A 15,254-nucleotide genomic window follows, 5' to 3' on the forward strand; every position below is an offset into this window, starting at 1 on the left:
AGAGGTCAATTCCTTTGGAAGTGCTGGGTGTGTCCCAAGTTGATGCAACTGCAGAGCCATTAGATAAACCAGCACATCTCTGCGGCCCCTTCCCTTACACTCCTCGGGGCCCTCGTGACATAGGCTCAGAAGACTGTGCCAGCCTCAAGCCTTACCTCTTCCAACAGAAGGCCACACTGTCTTCTAGGATCTTGTCCCATGAATCTCAGTTGCTGTGTGGAAATCAAAAGAGAGAAAAACACTTCTTAGCTAAAGAGAATTTCCTGTGGAAGCTGAAAAGCTCAGGATCAATTCCCACTTACAGTCATGACTTTATTATTACATGACTGGGCCAGAAGCACGGGAGCTGGTTATCTCCCCTTCAGTTCCCCCTGAGGTGCTAAAGCCCCCAACTCTCCCTTATGGAAGCATGAGTCTGGGGTGGAGAGATGGGACTGGCTCGGAGAAGGTACAGCTCCCTCCGCAGCCCCAGCCCCTGCTCACTTCCTGTCCTTCGGAGAATGTAACACGCAGCCTGGACATTGGCTCCACGGTCTCCTCGGGCTGAGGTCTTCCCCCGTGGGCTGCTCCTCCTCATTCTCCTTTGCTCCTTGCTTCTCCTCCTCCTCTCCTCCTCCTCCACCTCCTCCTCGGTGGTGCTCTCGGATTCCACATCGCCCATCATCTGGGCCATGGTGAGATGGAAGACATGGCAGCTGAAGCCCTCCTGGACACCGTACCGCACGTGCTGCCGGAGGATCTCCAAGGTGGGGAACACCCGGCAGCAGGCCATGCACCTGAAGCCGGCCTCCATGGTCACCAGCCAGTCCGGTGTCTTGGCCCTGGGTCTCTCCTGGACTGCAGCTGACCCTGATGGGCTGTATGGCTCTGCCCTTTCCTCACACTCTTTCTCCGCCCCAGTGGGCTCACTGTCAGACAGGCGGTTTCTGGTGGACACAGCAGAGCGGGGAGAACCTACCCGCACATCCTCAGGAAGGGTCACTTCTTCTATCCTCAGCCGCTTTTCTAGCAACCCCAAGGGTTTCTCTGTCTCCCAGGAGACAGCTACACCCTTGATCGTTTTCACCCGCATGTAGTATATTTTCATGCCTCTTTCCTCTTTGTTTGTATACAGAGAGGTCTTACTGAATGAAGGGGATGAGAAGGCGACACACTGTGGTGGGGGAGCGGTCTCCCCTTCTTCCTGAACCCGGGCTAGGGGTGCTCTAGGCCGGGGAGTGTCTCGATGTAATCTCCAGATTCCTGGGAAAGGAAATTAAAAACATAATAACATGCTCGGGCCATGCTGGAAGCTGAGGGAGCAGGTGTGGTAGATGAGAGAGGGACATTTGCATGAGGTAGCTGTGTCATGAGCTTGGTGTCTGTTGGCCGTAGGATGGAGTGGTGTATCTGGTGTCATCTGTGGGCTTTTCATCTGCGTGTGGGGGGATACTGGAGCGGTGGCTATATACAGGGGTGTGGAGTATGGTGGTGAGGGCTGTGGTATGTGAGGGATGTGGGAGGATGCGTGTACTACGAGGAGTGTGAGTTTGGGAATATCGGTGGTGCATTACTTGTGGAATGGGGGTGTAGGAGAGGAGCACTGTGGATCACGTGCTTGGGGTTTACGTGTGCACTGAGAATGGCTGTGCCTGGAGAGCGGATGTATGTGTGAGCTGGGTGGACCTCAGCTGGATGGTCCTGCTCTCAGGCTGGAGGTCTATGATGAAGAACTCTGTCCTTCTCAGGAAGCAAAGGCAAAGGCAAACCCTACATTTTCCTCTGAAGATGCTTAATCTGGTCCCTCTGCCCTCCACCTCAAGCCCAGACCTTTCCGGCCCCTGCTCCTTAACTTCCCCACCATGGTGGTACCAGGATTCACACGCCCCCAGACTCAGCTGAGATCCACGCCCTCGTACAGCTCAGCCATCCTGCTCAGGCTCCTCCACAGAGCCCTCAGCCCCTCTGTTGACCCTGGGTTTCCTCTCAGCCTCCCTGGGATCTGTGTGCCTCCTGCCTCCCAGCCAAGCAGCCCCTCACCTGAGGAGCCCCGCGCCCTTACCACCACGGATGAGCTTGCGTGGAGAAGAAGCACAGAAGTATTCAGAGGCAGAGGGGACCTCCCCTGCCCCTGGGCTGCAGCCTTGGGCCACCACAGGAGATCCAAGCTGAGGGGGATCCTCTTGTGACTTCGAGATTCCTGAGGGAGGAATGAAAGGCTCAGGGTGGGTTCCTCAATCCTCTGTCCACAAATATTTACTGACGGTCTGACATGTGTCAGGTGCAGTGAATACACACAGTTGAGAGTGTGGTTCCCAGTGGATACTCCAGTATTTAATTAAAATCAATACTTATTCTGTCAGTGTCTTGTGGGTAATGTGGGCCTAGGTGGTGACTGTGAGTATGTGTGAAGAGTGAGTGATGTCTATCACTTAAGTCTGTGGTAAGTGTGGGGTTGGCGTGGGGAGCACAGTGCAGATGGGTGTATCTGTATCTGTGGCCTCTGTGTGCATGATTTCTGTTCACAAGTCAGGAATTCTGGGACATGTAACTTTTCCTCATCACACGGTGTGGCTTGTATTTATGGTGTGTGTTCATTCATTCATTCACCAAGGTTCAGTAAGCAGCTACTCCTATGTATCCGGCACTCTTCCATTGTTCTAGTCTCTGGTAAGGCTGCACATTCTAGTAGAGGAAGACAAACACTAAACAACAATACAATAAATACATAACACATCAGCTGGCGGTAAGTATATAAGGGTTGCCAGACTTAGCAAACAAAAATACAGGGCACCCGGTTAAATTTCAATTTCAGATAAACCCAGAATAATTTTGTAGTGTAAGTATTCCCATGCAGTATTTGGTCTTACTTATTTTTCGTGTAAGTATGGCCTATACAATATTTGGGACATACTCATACTGAAAAATTACTTGTTGTTTATCTGGAATTCAAATTTAACTGGACAGCCCGTATTTTATCTGGCAACCCTGACATGGGTTAGTGAGACTGTGCTTTACTGTGGTTTGTACAAAGCGGGTCTGGCATCACTAAAGAATGTGTTAGAAGTGTGGTGTGTATGACATGTGACTGGTTCTTACAGAGGTATTTAGAGATAGCTGAAGTTAGCTGTGTTTGCGAGAGTTGAGGAGATACATATATATATAGTGTGTGTGTCATATATATATAGTGTGTGTGTCTATATACATATCTCATCTCCAGCGTTTGGTGTTGGAGGAGAGGATTGTGACACAGGTGGGTTGTATGAGAACGTAGTACAGGAGTGATGCGTGTATATACCTACATGTGCTGTGTGTGGTTTAATAAGGAAGTTATATGTGGGGTGTGTGATATATTTGCTGTATCAGAGTGTACATGGGTGTATGAGTTACTGCCTCATAAAACACCCCTAACAAGAATTCTGTACACACTCTTACATACACCGAGTGTCACCCAGCTCCAGGCAGGGTGACAAGAACTTTACCATGCAGACTTTATATCTGATGAGCACTCTACCCCCATTCATCCCGCTCTTCTCTCCACTACCACACACACACACACACACTCACACTCACACACACACACACACTGGAATATAGAGAAAAATATTCTGAATGGTGAGACAGGGGCAGTCATTGCCTTCCCCAGCCTGTCCCAGCCACTGCCTGAAAATCTGCCTGCTGTCTAGACCTCCACTCCCAGGGCCCATCCTAGTCTCCAGGACCCTAGGCCTGGTAGGAGCTACTGGGCTCTAATCTGGGGCAGAGGCCTCCAGCTGGAAGTCTGGGGTAGGCTCCACTCTGCCCCCACTTCCTCACGTGGCCACCCCTCTCCCAGGGCAAGCTACTCGCCTACGTTTAAGGTTTAAGGCACGCAGGCACCAGGTGGCCCGTGGCTCTCAGAGCTCCCCGCAGGACCCTGAGGACATCTCTCACCCCCGCCCATGCGGGCTCAGTCTCTGGAAAGCCCTTCCCTTCCCTTGATCTCCTTTGGGAAATTCTTCCTGTCGAAGGAATAAAACCTCCTTGCCTTCAATGACACCATCCCTAGACAAACAATCTCCTTTCGAACTGCATTCCACTTCTCAAGATACTTTTCAACAAGGCCTTCAACTCATGGGGCTTCTCTTTCCACTTTGGCAAAAGGGGCCAAGCAGCTCATGGGTCTCTCTCAGCATCCTTGCATCCTTCACACCCCCACCTCATGACCCCAGGGGAAGATCAAAGAGAATAAGAGAGAACTCGGGGACTGAGAAAAGCTGCACCTCTAGGTCTGTGCAAGCAGGATGCAGCCTGCTGTGAGTCCGACAAAGCTCCAGGCCCGGCAGCCCCAGGAGAGGGTCCTCAGACCAGCGGAGCTGACCTCCCATCTCCCAGGGGCACCTGGCCGTTCTGTGCCGTCTCACACCACAGGGACCCTCCGCGTGGATACGGCAGCATCAGTGAGACAAGGTCTCTCGCACCCTGTTTCACAGGTGACACGTTCTCAGTACCCCCCTTCCTAGAGAAGGCTCAGTTTGGCAGAAACCCATGTGCCCCAGACAAGTTGCCCCCCACATACCTCCTCCCTTCTCGGCAGTTTCCTGGGACTCTTCACTTTCCAGATGTTTCCTCTTTTGTCGCCGTCTCATCGTACCAACTGGAAGATTCCCTCAGAAGATGCCTCACGTCCAACTCCTCCTCTTCCCTACAGGTTGGCCCTCCTTGGCTTTTGGGAAATCCGTTGAAATGATTCAATACAAATAAAAATAGTCAAGTCTCCTAAATGGCTGAACAACTTGGACCACTTAGTGAACAAGCAGTACTGCCTAGTGCTCACCAGGGCTGTTAAGTTTCAAAGGTTGCCAGGCCTACAGCAGAATTCTCTAACCTCAGTGATGACATCAGAGCATTCTGTGGACCTAGGTTCAACAGTCTCTGCAACAGCACAGACCCCATTTTCAAGAACAACTCCTTTTTCCCAGCAGAACCTTTCCCATGAATTCAACTCTCACATCTTTCAAATGTGGCAGGATACTTTGAGATGTTAATCTGTTCCTGTTCATTTTTTTCCTTTTCTTCCTTTATTTCACCCTTTCCCTTCTGCATTCAAGTGGGTAGCAGACCCATGTTCACTGGCCAGTGGAAGAGCCCGGCAGGGCATAGCAGAAATAACATGCTGATCATCTTGGCTTTTATTTCTAAAATCGCAAACTCCATGGAAAAGAGAGGATACTTGAGCAGAAACATAACAGAAGCAGGTTTTTGAAATTAGGTACTGTCTTGTTTCCCTACTGGAGTGTTGAAATGTGCTAATTAAGTCAGAGAGAGATGTCTGTAAATCCTGGAGGAGAAAAGGCCTCTCAAGTGTGGCTGGAGGGGTAAATGGAGAAAAATTCCAAAAGGAGATGGCTATAGTGTGCATACAAGCAGAATCATGGCAACCTGTCCCACGCATGGCACAGGAGCCACCAAACCTAAAGGAGGCATGGCCCCCGAGCTGATGGGCATCTACACTTACAACTGTGGGCTCCAGTCAACAATGATCATGCTTCCACCCACTCCCTCAAAACCTTGGCCCCGTATGACTTCCAAATAGGGATGGCGGAAATCCAAACAGGACACCAGCAGGATCAAGGCTTAAAATACAAATTACGTGCAGTTATAAAAAAATTTTCGTACTATTTCTTGCACACCTCTGCTTGTGGGCTGTAATTTATACCAGTTATAAGTGGCAATGCATCTGGATCCTCCTGATTCCACTCTAGAATTAGAGACACCTCATTTTGAGGTAGTGGCCAGGATCCAGTGGGAAGATTGGTGCACAGGATGAGGTAGCCTCCCAGAAGTCACTGCTTTCATTAGACATACCACATGGACAGAGGCGGGTCCCAATTTGAAAGGGCACTGCAGAATGACTTAAGGTTTCAGGCAGCGGGAGAGTGAAGAGAGGACAACTTCAGCCTTGTGAGGGTTTGCTGATGAGATTCAATCTTCCTGCTTCTTGGAGAATCCCTAGAAAAGAAGGGGCAAGGAGGAGTTTTTTTCTTAATTTTTTTGTGCTAGAAATTTTCAAACATACACAAAGTAAAGAGAATGATATAAAAGGAATGCAGCACCACTTACCCATCACCCAGTTGCAACAATGATCAAAAGTCTGCCATTCTTCTTCTGCTACACACACACACACAAACACACTCACTCACTCGCACACTTTTAGTTTTTTGTGTATTTATTTTGGTTTAGGAGTTTGGGGAGGGTGGGGGAAGTGCTGTTTTTTATTGTAAATCTCAGACATTATGTCATTTCTCCTTACATGCCACAGTATTTACCTCCAACAGATAAAAACTTGTTTCTAACATAACATCATTATCTCACCCAACAAATTTAATCATCATTTCTTTTACCACAATAACTAAGCCATACTCAATTGCCTCCAAATGTGTTTAAATGTCTTTTTTATACATGATCTATTGAAATCAAGATCTAAAGAAGGTCCACGCCTTGCAATATGTCCATGTGTCTTTTAGTCTACAACAGTTCTCCCTCCCTTTGATTTGGCACCGATTTATTGAAGAAACTAAGTAATTTATCCTGTAGAATTGTCCACAGGAGTCTGTTGATTGTATCCCTGTGATGTCATTTAAGATGTTCCCTATTACCTCTATTTCCTTATAAACAGGTAGTTATAGCTAGAGAATTAATTAGATTTAGATTCGATTTCATGTTACTACAAGATTATTTTATAAGTGATGCTGTGTACCTTCCTATTGCTTTGCAACAGTAAGTACAAAAAGTTGTCCAGTTTTTAATGAAGTTAAGATTGATCAGTGAGCTCACGTACTGTCACCTTGGTCCCTCCATCCATAATGATGAGGAACCACAATGCTCCTCACCAACCATTCAACAAAGAGTATTAACAACCGGTGATAATCACCACTTCCTTAGGAGCTGAACTTTCATTAGAAGTTCTAATGCCGTCATTCCAAGGAGGATGATTCTTAAGGCATCTTTCTTAGACCCTGAATTTCTGAAAGAAATGAACCTCTCCTCAGAAAAGGAAAGATGATTCCAAACGTACCAGCTCAGGTTCTCCAACCTAGAGCCAATGGGTTCATCACAGCAAGCCCCAGCTAGGTTGGGACATACTTTTGTCATTCCTTCATTTCTCTGTCCATTCTTCATTATAGAAACCGTTATTTAGCCCCTACTATGTGCCAGGCTCTCTAGATTCTGTACTTGAACATTTAAGAACAAAAGAGATGCAAAGAGTTTCTCTCAAGGAGCTTAATTCTAGAGGAGAAGATAGACCATTTTTTTTAAATAAGTAAAATACCTAGTAGGTTAGATATTTGCAAGTACCATGATGAAAAAGAAAACAAGCAACTGGATATGGGACTATAGGAAATAGGGCAATTTCTATGCTGAATGGGAGATCATGGAAGGCTTCACTAAAAGGGCCTCATCTCAGTAGTACCTGAGGGCAATAAGGGAGCTTAGAGCCAAGGTTACATTTTTCAGGCAAAAAGAGACTGGAGTCTGGGTCAGGGGTTGCCTGGCCTGTTTGAATACCAGGAAGAAAGCCAGTGTGGCTGAGGGAGGGAGAGAGTGGTAAGAGGGGAAGTCAGAGGGATAATGAGGAACCAAATTATATAGGGTTTTAGAGGCTACTGCTCAAACTTTGGCTTTTACTCTGAGTGACATGGGAAGCTTGGAGAGTTTTAAATGAGAAATTACATGTTAAAAGATCACTCTAATTGCTTTGTTAAGAACAGACTTTTGGGAGGCAAGGTCAGAATCAGAGAGAACAGTGGGCCTATTGCAATAAACCAGGAATGAGATGAACCATAAAAGGAAAAATAGGTAAACTAGACATTATCAAAACTAAAATCATTTGGTACGTGAAAGATTCTTTTAAGAGTATAAGAAGTCAAGCTAGAGACTGGGAGAAAATATTTACAAACTACATAGCCAACAAAGAAGTAAGTCTATAACATATAAAGAACGCTCAAACTCAACAGTAAGAAAATAAACAATTTGATTAGAAAATGGACAAGAGATATGAAGAAATGCTTCACTGAAAAGGATATACAAATCGCAAATAAGCACATGAAATGATGTTTCATATCACTAGCCATTAGGAAAATGAAAATGAAAACCATAATGAGATATCACCACTCATCTATCAGAATAGCTATGGGATTCAGGTAAAAAATTAGCTTGCTTCTCCAAACAAATTTTTCTTAGCACCTGTCAAGTCACTATGAAAGGTACAGTCAAGAAACATTTTGCTATCCACGGAAGAGCAAGTAAGTTAACACTGGAGAAAACACTTCATAAACCATACAAGCTGCACAAAGGTGAGGCGCAACAGTTACCCTCAGGAGCTGTAACTCTGAATACTTTTAACCTCAAATGGACCATGAACTTCTCTGTTCCAACCTAAGATTCTATAGCCGTTTCTCAGTAACCTCAGGGGATTGGTTCCAGGAGCCCCTGCAGACACCAAAATCCACAGATGCTCAAGTCCCTTATGTACAATGGCATAATATAGTCAGCCCTCCTTATCCACAAGTTTCGCATACGCAGACTTAACCAACCATGGATAGAAATTTTGATTCACATTTGGTTGAATCTAAGGATGTGTATTTACTGAAATAAATCCACCCATAAGTGGACCCACGCAGTTCAAACCCACGTTGTTCAAGAGTCAGCTGTAGTACCAAGTCCAATGTGGAGGGACAGGGGGTTCCCCGTATCACCAAGCCATTATCAGACACCACCTGAGTGTTGTACAAACGCAGCTCAATTCTGACACTATTTACACAAAGATAGCGTCAGATTCCACAGATTAAGGGCTCAGTCCTACAAGACTGCTCCTACCACACACACACACACACACACACACACACTCAGACACCAGTAGCAAATAATGCACGTTTCCATCCTTGCTTCTGACCAACCAGATGTTGCTTTCGGCTTGATTAATCCATTCACACAAAGCGGGTTCACAGAACTCAGAGAAACACTTTACTTACTAGATAACCATTTTACTTACTACATATTACAAGTTTTATATATATATAGACTCAGGAATAGCCAGATGGAAGAGATGCATAAGGTAAGGCATAGGGAAAGTGTCTAAATCTTTCATGGTCTCTGAGCATGCTACTCTCCTCATATCTCCACATGTTCACTGACTCAGAAGCAATCCAAACCCCCTCCTTTTGGGTTTTTATGGAGGCTTATTAACATAAGCATGATTGATTAAATCATTTGCCTTTGGTGAATGATTCAACCTCCAGCCCCTCTGACCTCTTCAGAGGGGTGGGAATGAAAGTTCCAACCCTCTAATCACTTGGTTGGCTCCACTAGCAACCAGCCTCCGTCCTTAGACACCTTTATTGCTCTCAGCACTTAGGAAATTCCAAGGGTTTTAGCAGCTCTGTGCCAGAAACATTGAAGACCAAATATCTATTTCCTATTATATCACACAACTGCCTTCAATTTCTACAGCACTGCCTTCAAGAGGTTGCCCAGTCCATATTTCAGTATTTCCAATGATAGGAAACAATTCCCCTCAAAACAGCTTTGACATTTATGTATAGAACACTTAAACTTTAATTTAGGAAAAAGAAGGATCTTCCATATCCATGGGGCTTTCCCTATGCATCCCAGTGATACTCTTTGAAGACCGTATCAATCAAGAATAGGCTTGACATTTTATTGTCACAAATAATTCCTCCAAATCTCAGGGGTTTAAAACAACAAAGGTTCATTTCCCGCTCCCTGTGCATGGGCTGCACGTGGGCTGGCTAGGCGTTCTGCTCTCCGCTCTCCTTATTCCTGCCCCCAGCTTGACGAAGCCACCTCTCTCAGTCATCTTTGTAGAGAGAAAGAATTCTGGAGCCTCACACTGGCAGTGTGAGTTCTGGCCCAAAAGTAACACACATCACTTCCACCCAAAATTGTTGACCACCATCTTATTTTTAGGGAAACCACTGCCCAAAACCGCCTGCCCTGACCAGGCCCGATAGTAACCACTTGCACGAGTTATCTTACAACAGGAGGTCCTGGTAAGGAACGCGGAACTAACAAACTACCACCAACCGGAAGAATTCAGGAAAGGTCAAAAGGAGAGAGGAGACTCCAGTCCATATGCCCTACCAACCTCCCAGAATCCTTCTCGCTGGAACCTATCTTAGCTGAGCAATGTGTGCACCACCAGAAAGGATCCTGAGGCAGAATGATCGGCCAGAGACAACCCGGAAACTAACCCCATTACCATAAAACCTGAGACTGTGAGCCACATGGCAGAGCAGTTCTCCTGGGTTCCCTTACCCTGCTGCTCTCCGCCCGGACACCCCTTCCTAATAAAGTCTCTTGCATTGTCAGCACGTGTGTCTCCTCAGAAAATTCATTTCTGAGTGGTAGACAAGAGCCCACTCTTGGGCCCTGGAAGAGGTCCCTCTTCCTGCAACATTATCATGTGTCTCTCCATTTTCTAGACTCCTTAGGCAAAAATCATTGTGAACAATACTACTGAATAGTACAGAAACCATACAGAAAAATTCTAATCCCTCCCTGTTAAATATGACACTTGACAAAACCATCAAGCTATGCATTCACAAAACTGGGTCTAGAACTCAGATCACTTAGGTCATGATTCAGAACCTTTTCCCACTATGCTATGTTAGGACTTTTATACCAAGACAATGTAGTTGGGTTAATAATGCCTTTACTTCATTTTTTTTTTCATAAATTGATTCAGGAGGGAGGCTTTGGAAGCCCCTAAAACACTTGCCTTAAACTGAAAAGCAACTGGAAAATAATCCCACTGCCTTTTGAAATGTTTGACCTAGTAAAGATGAGATGTCTGGGAGGCTTTTATGTTCTGAATATAGGGAATAAAAAGGAAACAATCTTCCTAAGACTTTAAGAAACAGGCGGAAAAACTCTTGACTCCCACTTTGCTATTTTGATTAGCTTGTTGACACTTCAGTTCTTTGAGTAATAGCAGTGGCAACAGCTAGAGTTTAGCCAAGATAAAAGTATATATAATAGTGTGGCAGCCCCTGCAGAACCACATACCACTGTAAATGCTTTAGCTCAATCCTATTTGCTCATAGGTCTGTGCAAAGTAACAAATGGTTCTGAAACACTTATTCCAAATAGCTTCCTTATTATTACTTTAAAGATAACTTGGCTGCCAAATACTTGCTCCCTGGTGAAAAAGAATGCATATATGGGAGGAGGATTTATGTATCAAGATATGCTGCTTATTTTGCTCCCGCTGATACAATGCACATCTAATGAATTAGAGATAATCTTCCTCTCTTCCCCAAATTGTAGACAAATGAGTATGTCGTTCCTCCCTCCCTTCAATTCATCCTGGTCATAGTTATTTTCTTTAAGAATATTATTCCCCTGCTCAAATCTTAAATGGCTTCTCAATGCGAGAAGAATAAAACCTAAAATATTCAACCGAACATTCACAGCCCTAGGATTGAAGACCCTGCTGAGTTTTCCAGACTAAGCATAACACTCACCTTCTCGCCTCCACTCAACTAGGCCAGACTTCCCTCCCTCCATCAGAGGACAGGCGCTTACTCAAGTCATTTCTTTCAAAAGTATAATTTTTCAAAGTTCAATTAAAATCCCACTTTCTACAGGAAGCCCTTCCAGATATCCCAGTGAGAATGGACCCAGCATTTTCCCAGCATGCTAGTTGTACCTCTGTGATAACTCTTTTCCCATTCTCCACTCGGGCAGACTCTTCATGAATGTGTCTGATTTCCCCCACAACATAGAGTAGGATCCCTTGTAAAGTAGAGGCCAAGATTCCTTATCTCTGGATTTTCCACATCTCCTTGCACTGAGTATGATCCCTAGCAGGACCCTGTGGGGTTCCTGGGCACAAAAGCCTATATCGGTGTCCCCCATTTCTTGATTACAGGAAATAGGCTTCGTTCAGCCTCCATGACCTTCCCTGAGTTCCAACGAGAAGGTTCAAATAGTTGCTGATTAGGGAAGGGAGGGGATGCAGACAAGGGAGGAATAGTCAAAAGAAACAATACTGCAGCCTTGGGGCAGGGTCCTGGTTCCCCCTCAAGGGATACACATAACAATATCTTTGAGCTGTTTTGCAGATACTGAAAGCCCCACCAGGGGGGAGAAGTCAACGGTGTGCTACCCACAAACACACAAACCCCAGAACCAGTTGGAACCGTAAGGTTGATGATGCTGACTCCCACTTACCTCACCACCAACCAATCAGAGGAATGTCCATGAGCTGATCACACCCTCCTCTCTGAACGATTACTATAAAACTCCTCACAACCCTCTCCGGGTCAGGGACACAGAGTTTTGAGGGCAATTGCCTGCTCTAGCCCCCTTTGCCTGGCAAAGCAATAAAGCTATTCTTTTCTACTTCACCCAAAACTCTGTCTTGAGATTTAATTCGGTGTTAGGGTACAGATGCCGGATTCGGCTTCAAGTATGAGCTCCCCTACTTGCTCCCCTAACCCGCAAAAAAACAAAAGCTTAAATAAATTACCAAAGTACTCGATCTTCTTCCTCCCTAGGCCAAACAATGTCCTGACCAGTGGCCTCTCTTCTTTTTCCCCATACCAGCATAGAAATGCCATCTCTGCATTTATGTTTGCCTGTCACCATGTTCATGTAACTGAACAAAAGTGACAGCCCTGTTCATCCCATGTCCTGTGTAATCCACCCAACTCCCTTCATCTCCATCTAAAACTGTTTTTTACACTGCCTAAAATTTAACCATAGAGAAGTAGTACTTTGAATATTTACCCCTCAAAGATTTTTATTAAAATACAAGGAACCTCATGAGAAGTGGTGCCTTAATTTAAACCATCATCAGCCATTGTTTTAGCAAGGACTAGGGGAAAACAGGCTGAGGATTGGGCCATTTTTGAATGGGATTGGAAATGTAGAGACAGGAAAAAGAAGAAATGGTATCTGGTCAGGAGGTAGATGTTGGGGAGGTGGTGAAAAAGTACCAAAAATAAATATTCAACTTCCTCATAAATTTGCAACAGACGAAATCTTCCTGAGCTGGTGTCCCTGTGTGAAGCAATGTATTAAGGACATAAGACATACAGATCCACTGCAAATTAAGAATGTTAATAAACTGAGCTGAGACTCAGAGAGTTCAAATAACTAGGGTTGAGAAGAATATTCGAAGTTTATTTTTAAAGGAGCCCAGAGATTGAGGTAAAACCCACAACTGTAAAGAACACCTTTCCATCAGGGACTTAGCTTCTACGTATGAATTGTAAGTAAAGCAAGCAGCCTTAGAAAGCAGAATCAGATGATTACTGGTGCCTAGGAAAACCTCTGGCCTAAAGAAGTAATCTGAAGTTAGCCCCATCTTCCTCTAAACCCATTTGGTAGGGTTTTGAAAATCTCCTGCATGAACCTAATACACTTGACATGAATTCATGGAAGTAAATGAGGTTAACAGGATCTGACCAACATCTTAGTGTCTCTTCCAAAGGATGGGCAGTGTATCCATCATGAGGAAGGGAATATGAAATGCTCACAAATCCCATGATTAAAATGCCTCTTGGTCTATAAATCATGTTTCCCTGCTATTCATAGCTCTGAAAAGGATTAGAGAGAAACCGACTCCTGGGTGTGACAACTGGGGTCACTGAAGATTCGATGTTGCCATGAGCCCACAGAGTCTGCCCTGCAGAAAGCAGTAAAATGATCAAACCCCCACTCCTTCTGCTGGAATATTTACTGTTGACACAAGAGTTCAGCTGTAGACTATGAGCAAAAACGATTCACAGGCGAATTCTATCCAACATTTAGAGAAGAGCTAATACCTATCCTTCTCAAACTCTTCCAAAATATAGCAGAGGTAGGAACACTCCCAAACTCATTCTATGAGGCCACCATCACCCTGATACCAAAACCAGACAAAGATGTCACAAAGAAAGAAAACAACAGACCAATATCACTGATGAACACAGATGCAAAAATCCTCAACAAAATACTGGCAAACAGAATCCAGCAGCACATTAAAAGGATAATACACCACGATCGAGTGGGGTTTATCCCAGTAATGCAAGGATTCTTCAATATATGCAAATCAATCAATGGGATAAACCATATTAACAAATTGAAGGAGAAAAACCATATGATCATCTAAATAGATGCAGAAAAAGCTTGTGACAAAATTCAACACCCATTTATGAAAAAAGCTCTCCAGAAACTAGGCATAGAGGGAACTTACCTCAACATAATAAAGGCCATATATGACAAACCCACAGCCAACATCATTCTCAATGGTGGAAAACTGAAACCATTTCCACTAAGATCAGGAACAAGACAAGGTTGCCTTCTCTCACCACTATTTTCCAACATAGTTTTGGAAGTTTTAGCCACAGCAATCAGAGAAGAAAAAGAAATAAAAGGAATCCAAATCGGAAAAGAAGAAGTAAAACTGTCACTGTTTGCAGATGACATGATACTATACACAGAGAATCCCAAAGATGCTACCAGAAAACTACTAGAGCTAATCAAGGAATTTGGTAAAGTAGCAGGATATAAAATTAATGCACAGAAATCTCTTGCATTCCTATACACTAATGATGAAAAAGCTGAAAGAGAAATTAAGGAAACACTCCCATCTACCATTACAACAAAAAGAATAAAATACCTAGGAATAAACCTACCTAAGGAGACACAAGACCTGCATGCAGAAAACTACAGTATACTGATGAAAGAAATTAAAGATAATACAAACAGATGGAGAGATATAACATGTTCTTGGATTGGATGAATCAATACTGGGAAAATGACTATACTACCCAAAGCAATCTACAGATTCAGTGCAATCCCTATCAAACTGCCAATGGCATTTTTCACAGAACTAGAACAAAAAATTTCACAATTTATATGGAAACACAAAAGACCCTGAATAGCCAAGGCAATCTTGAGAAAGAAAAACGGAGCTGGAGGAACAAGGCTCCCTGACTTCAGACTATACTACAAAGCTACAGTAATCAAGACAGTATGGTACTGGCACAAAAACAGAAATATAGATCAATGGAACAGGATAGAAAGCCCAGAGACAAACCCACACACGTATGGTCACCTTATCGTTGATAAAGGAGGCAAGAATATACAATGGAGAAAAGACAGCCTCTTCAATAAGTGGTGCTGGGAAAACTGGACAGCTACATGTAAAAGAAGGAAATTAGAACACTCCCTAACACCATACACAAAAAGAAACTCAAAATGGATTAAAGACCTAAATGTAAGGC

At 44.4% G+C, this 15,254-nt stretch overlaps 1 protein-coding gene and 1 pseudogene across 1 annotated transcript in view; both read right to left on the reverse strand.

Moving 5' to 3' along the window:
* Positions 1-454: 454 nt before the first annotated feature.
* LOC130707262 (protein FAM170A-like) lies at positions 455-5,951 on the reverse strand (annotated as a pseudogene).
* LOC130707261 (peroxisomal multifunctional enzyme type 2-like) overlaps positions 5,848-15,254 on the reverse strand; it is a 62,015-nt gene continuing 52,608 nt past the window's right edge. Inside the window, exon 19 of the mRNA XM_057540918.1 lies at positions 5,848-5,970. Within this exon, the coding sequence (XP_057396901.1) occupies positions 5,944-5,970 (27 nt within the window). The 3' untranslated portion in view covers positions 5,848-5,943. The remainder of the gene's footprint in view (positions 5,971-15,254) is intronic.

Source organism: Balaenoptera acutorostrata, chromosome 2 (assembly GCF_949987535.1).
Source record: "Balaenoptera acutorostrata chromosome 2, mBalAcu1.1, whole genome shotgun sequence".
Classification (NCBI taxonomy): domain Eukaryota; kingdom Metazoa; phylum Chordata; class Mammalia; order Artiodactyla; family Balaenopteridae; genus Balaenoptera; species Balaenoptera acutorostrata.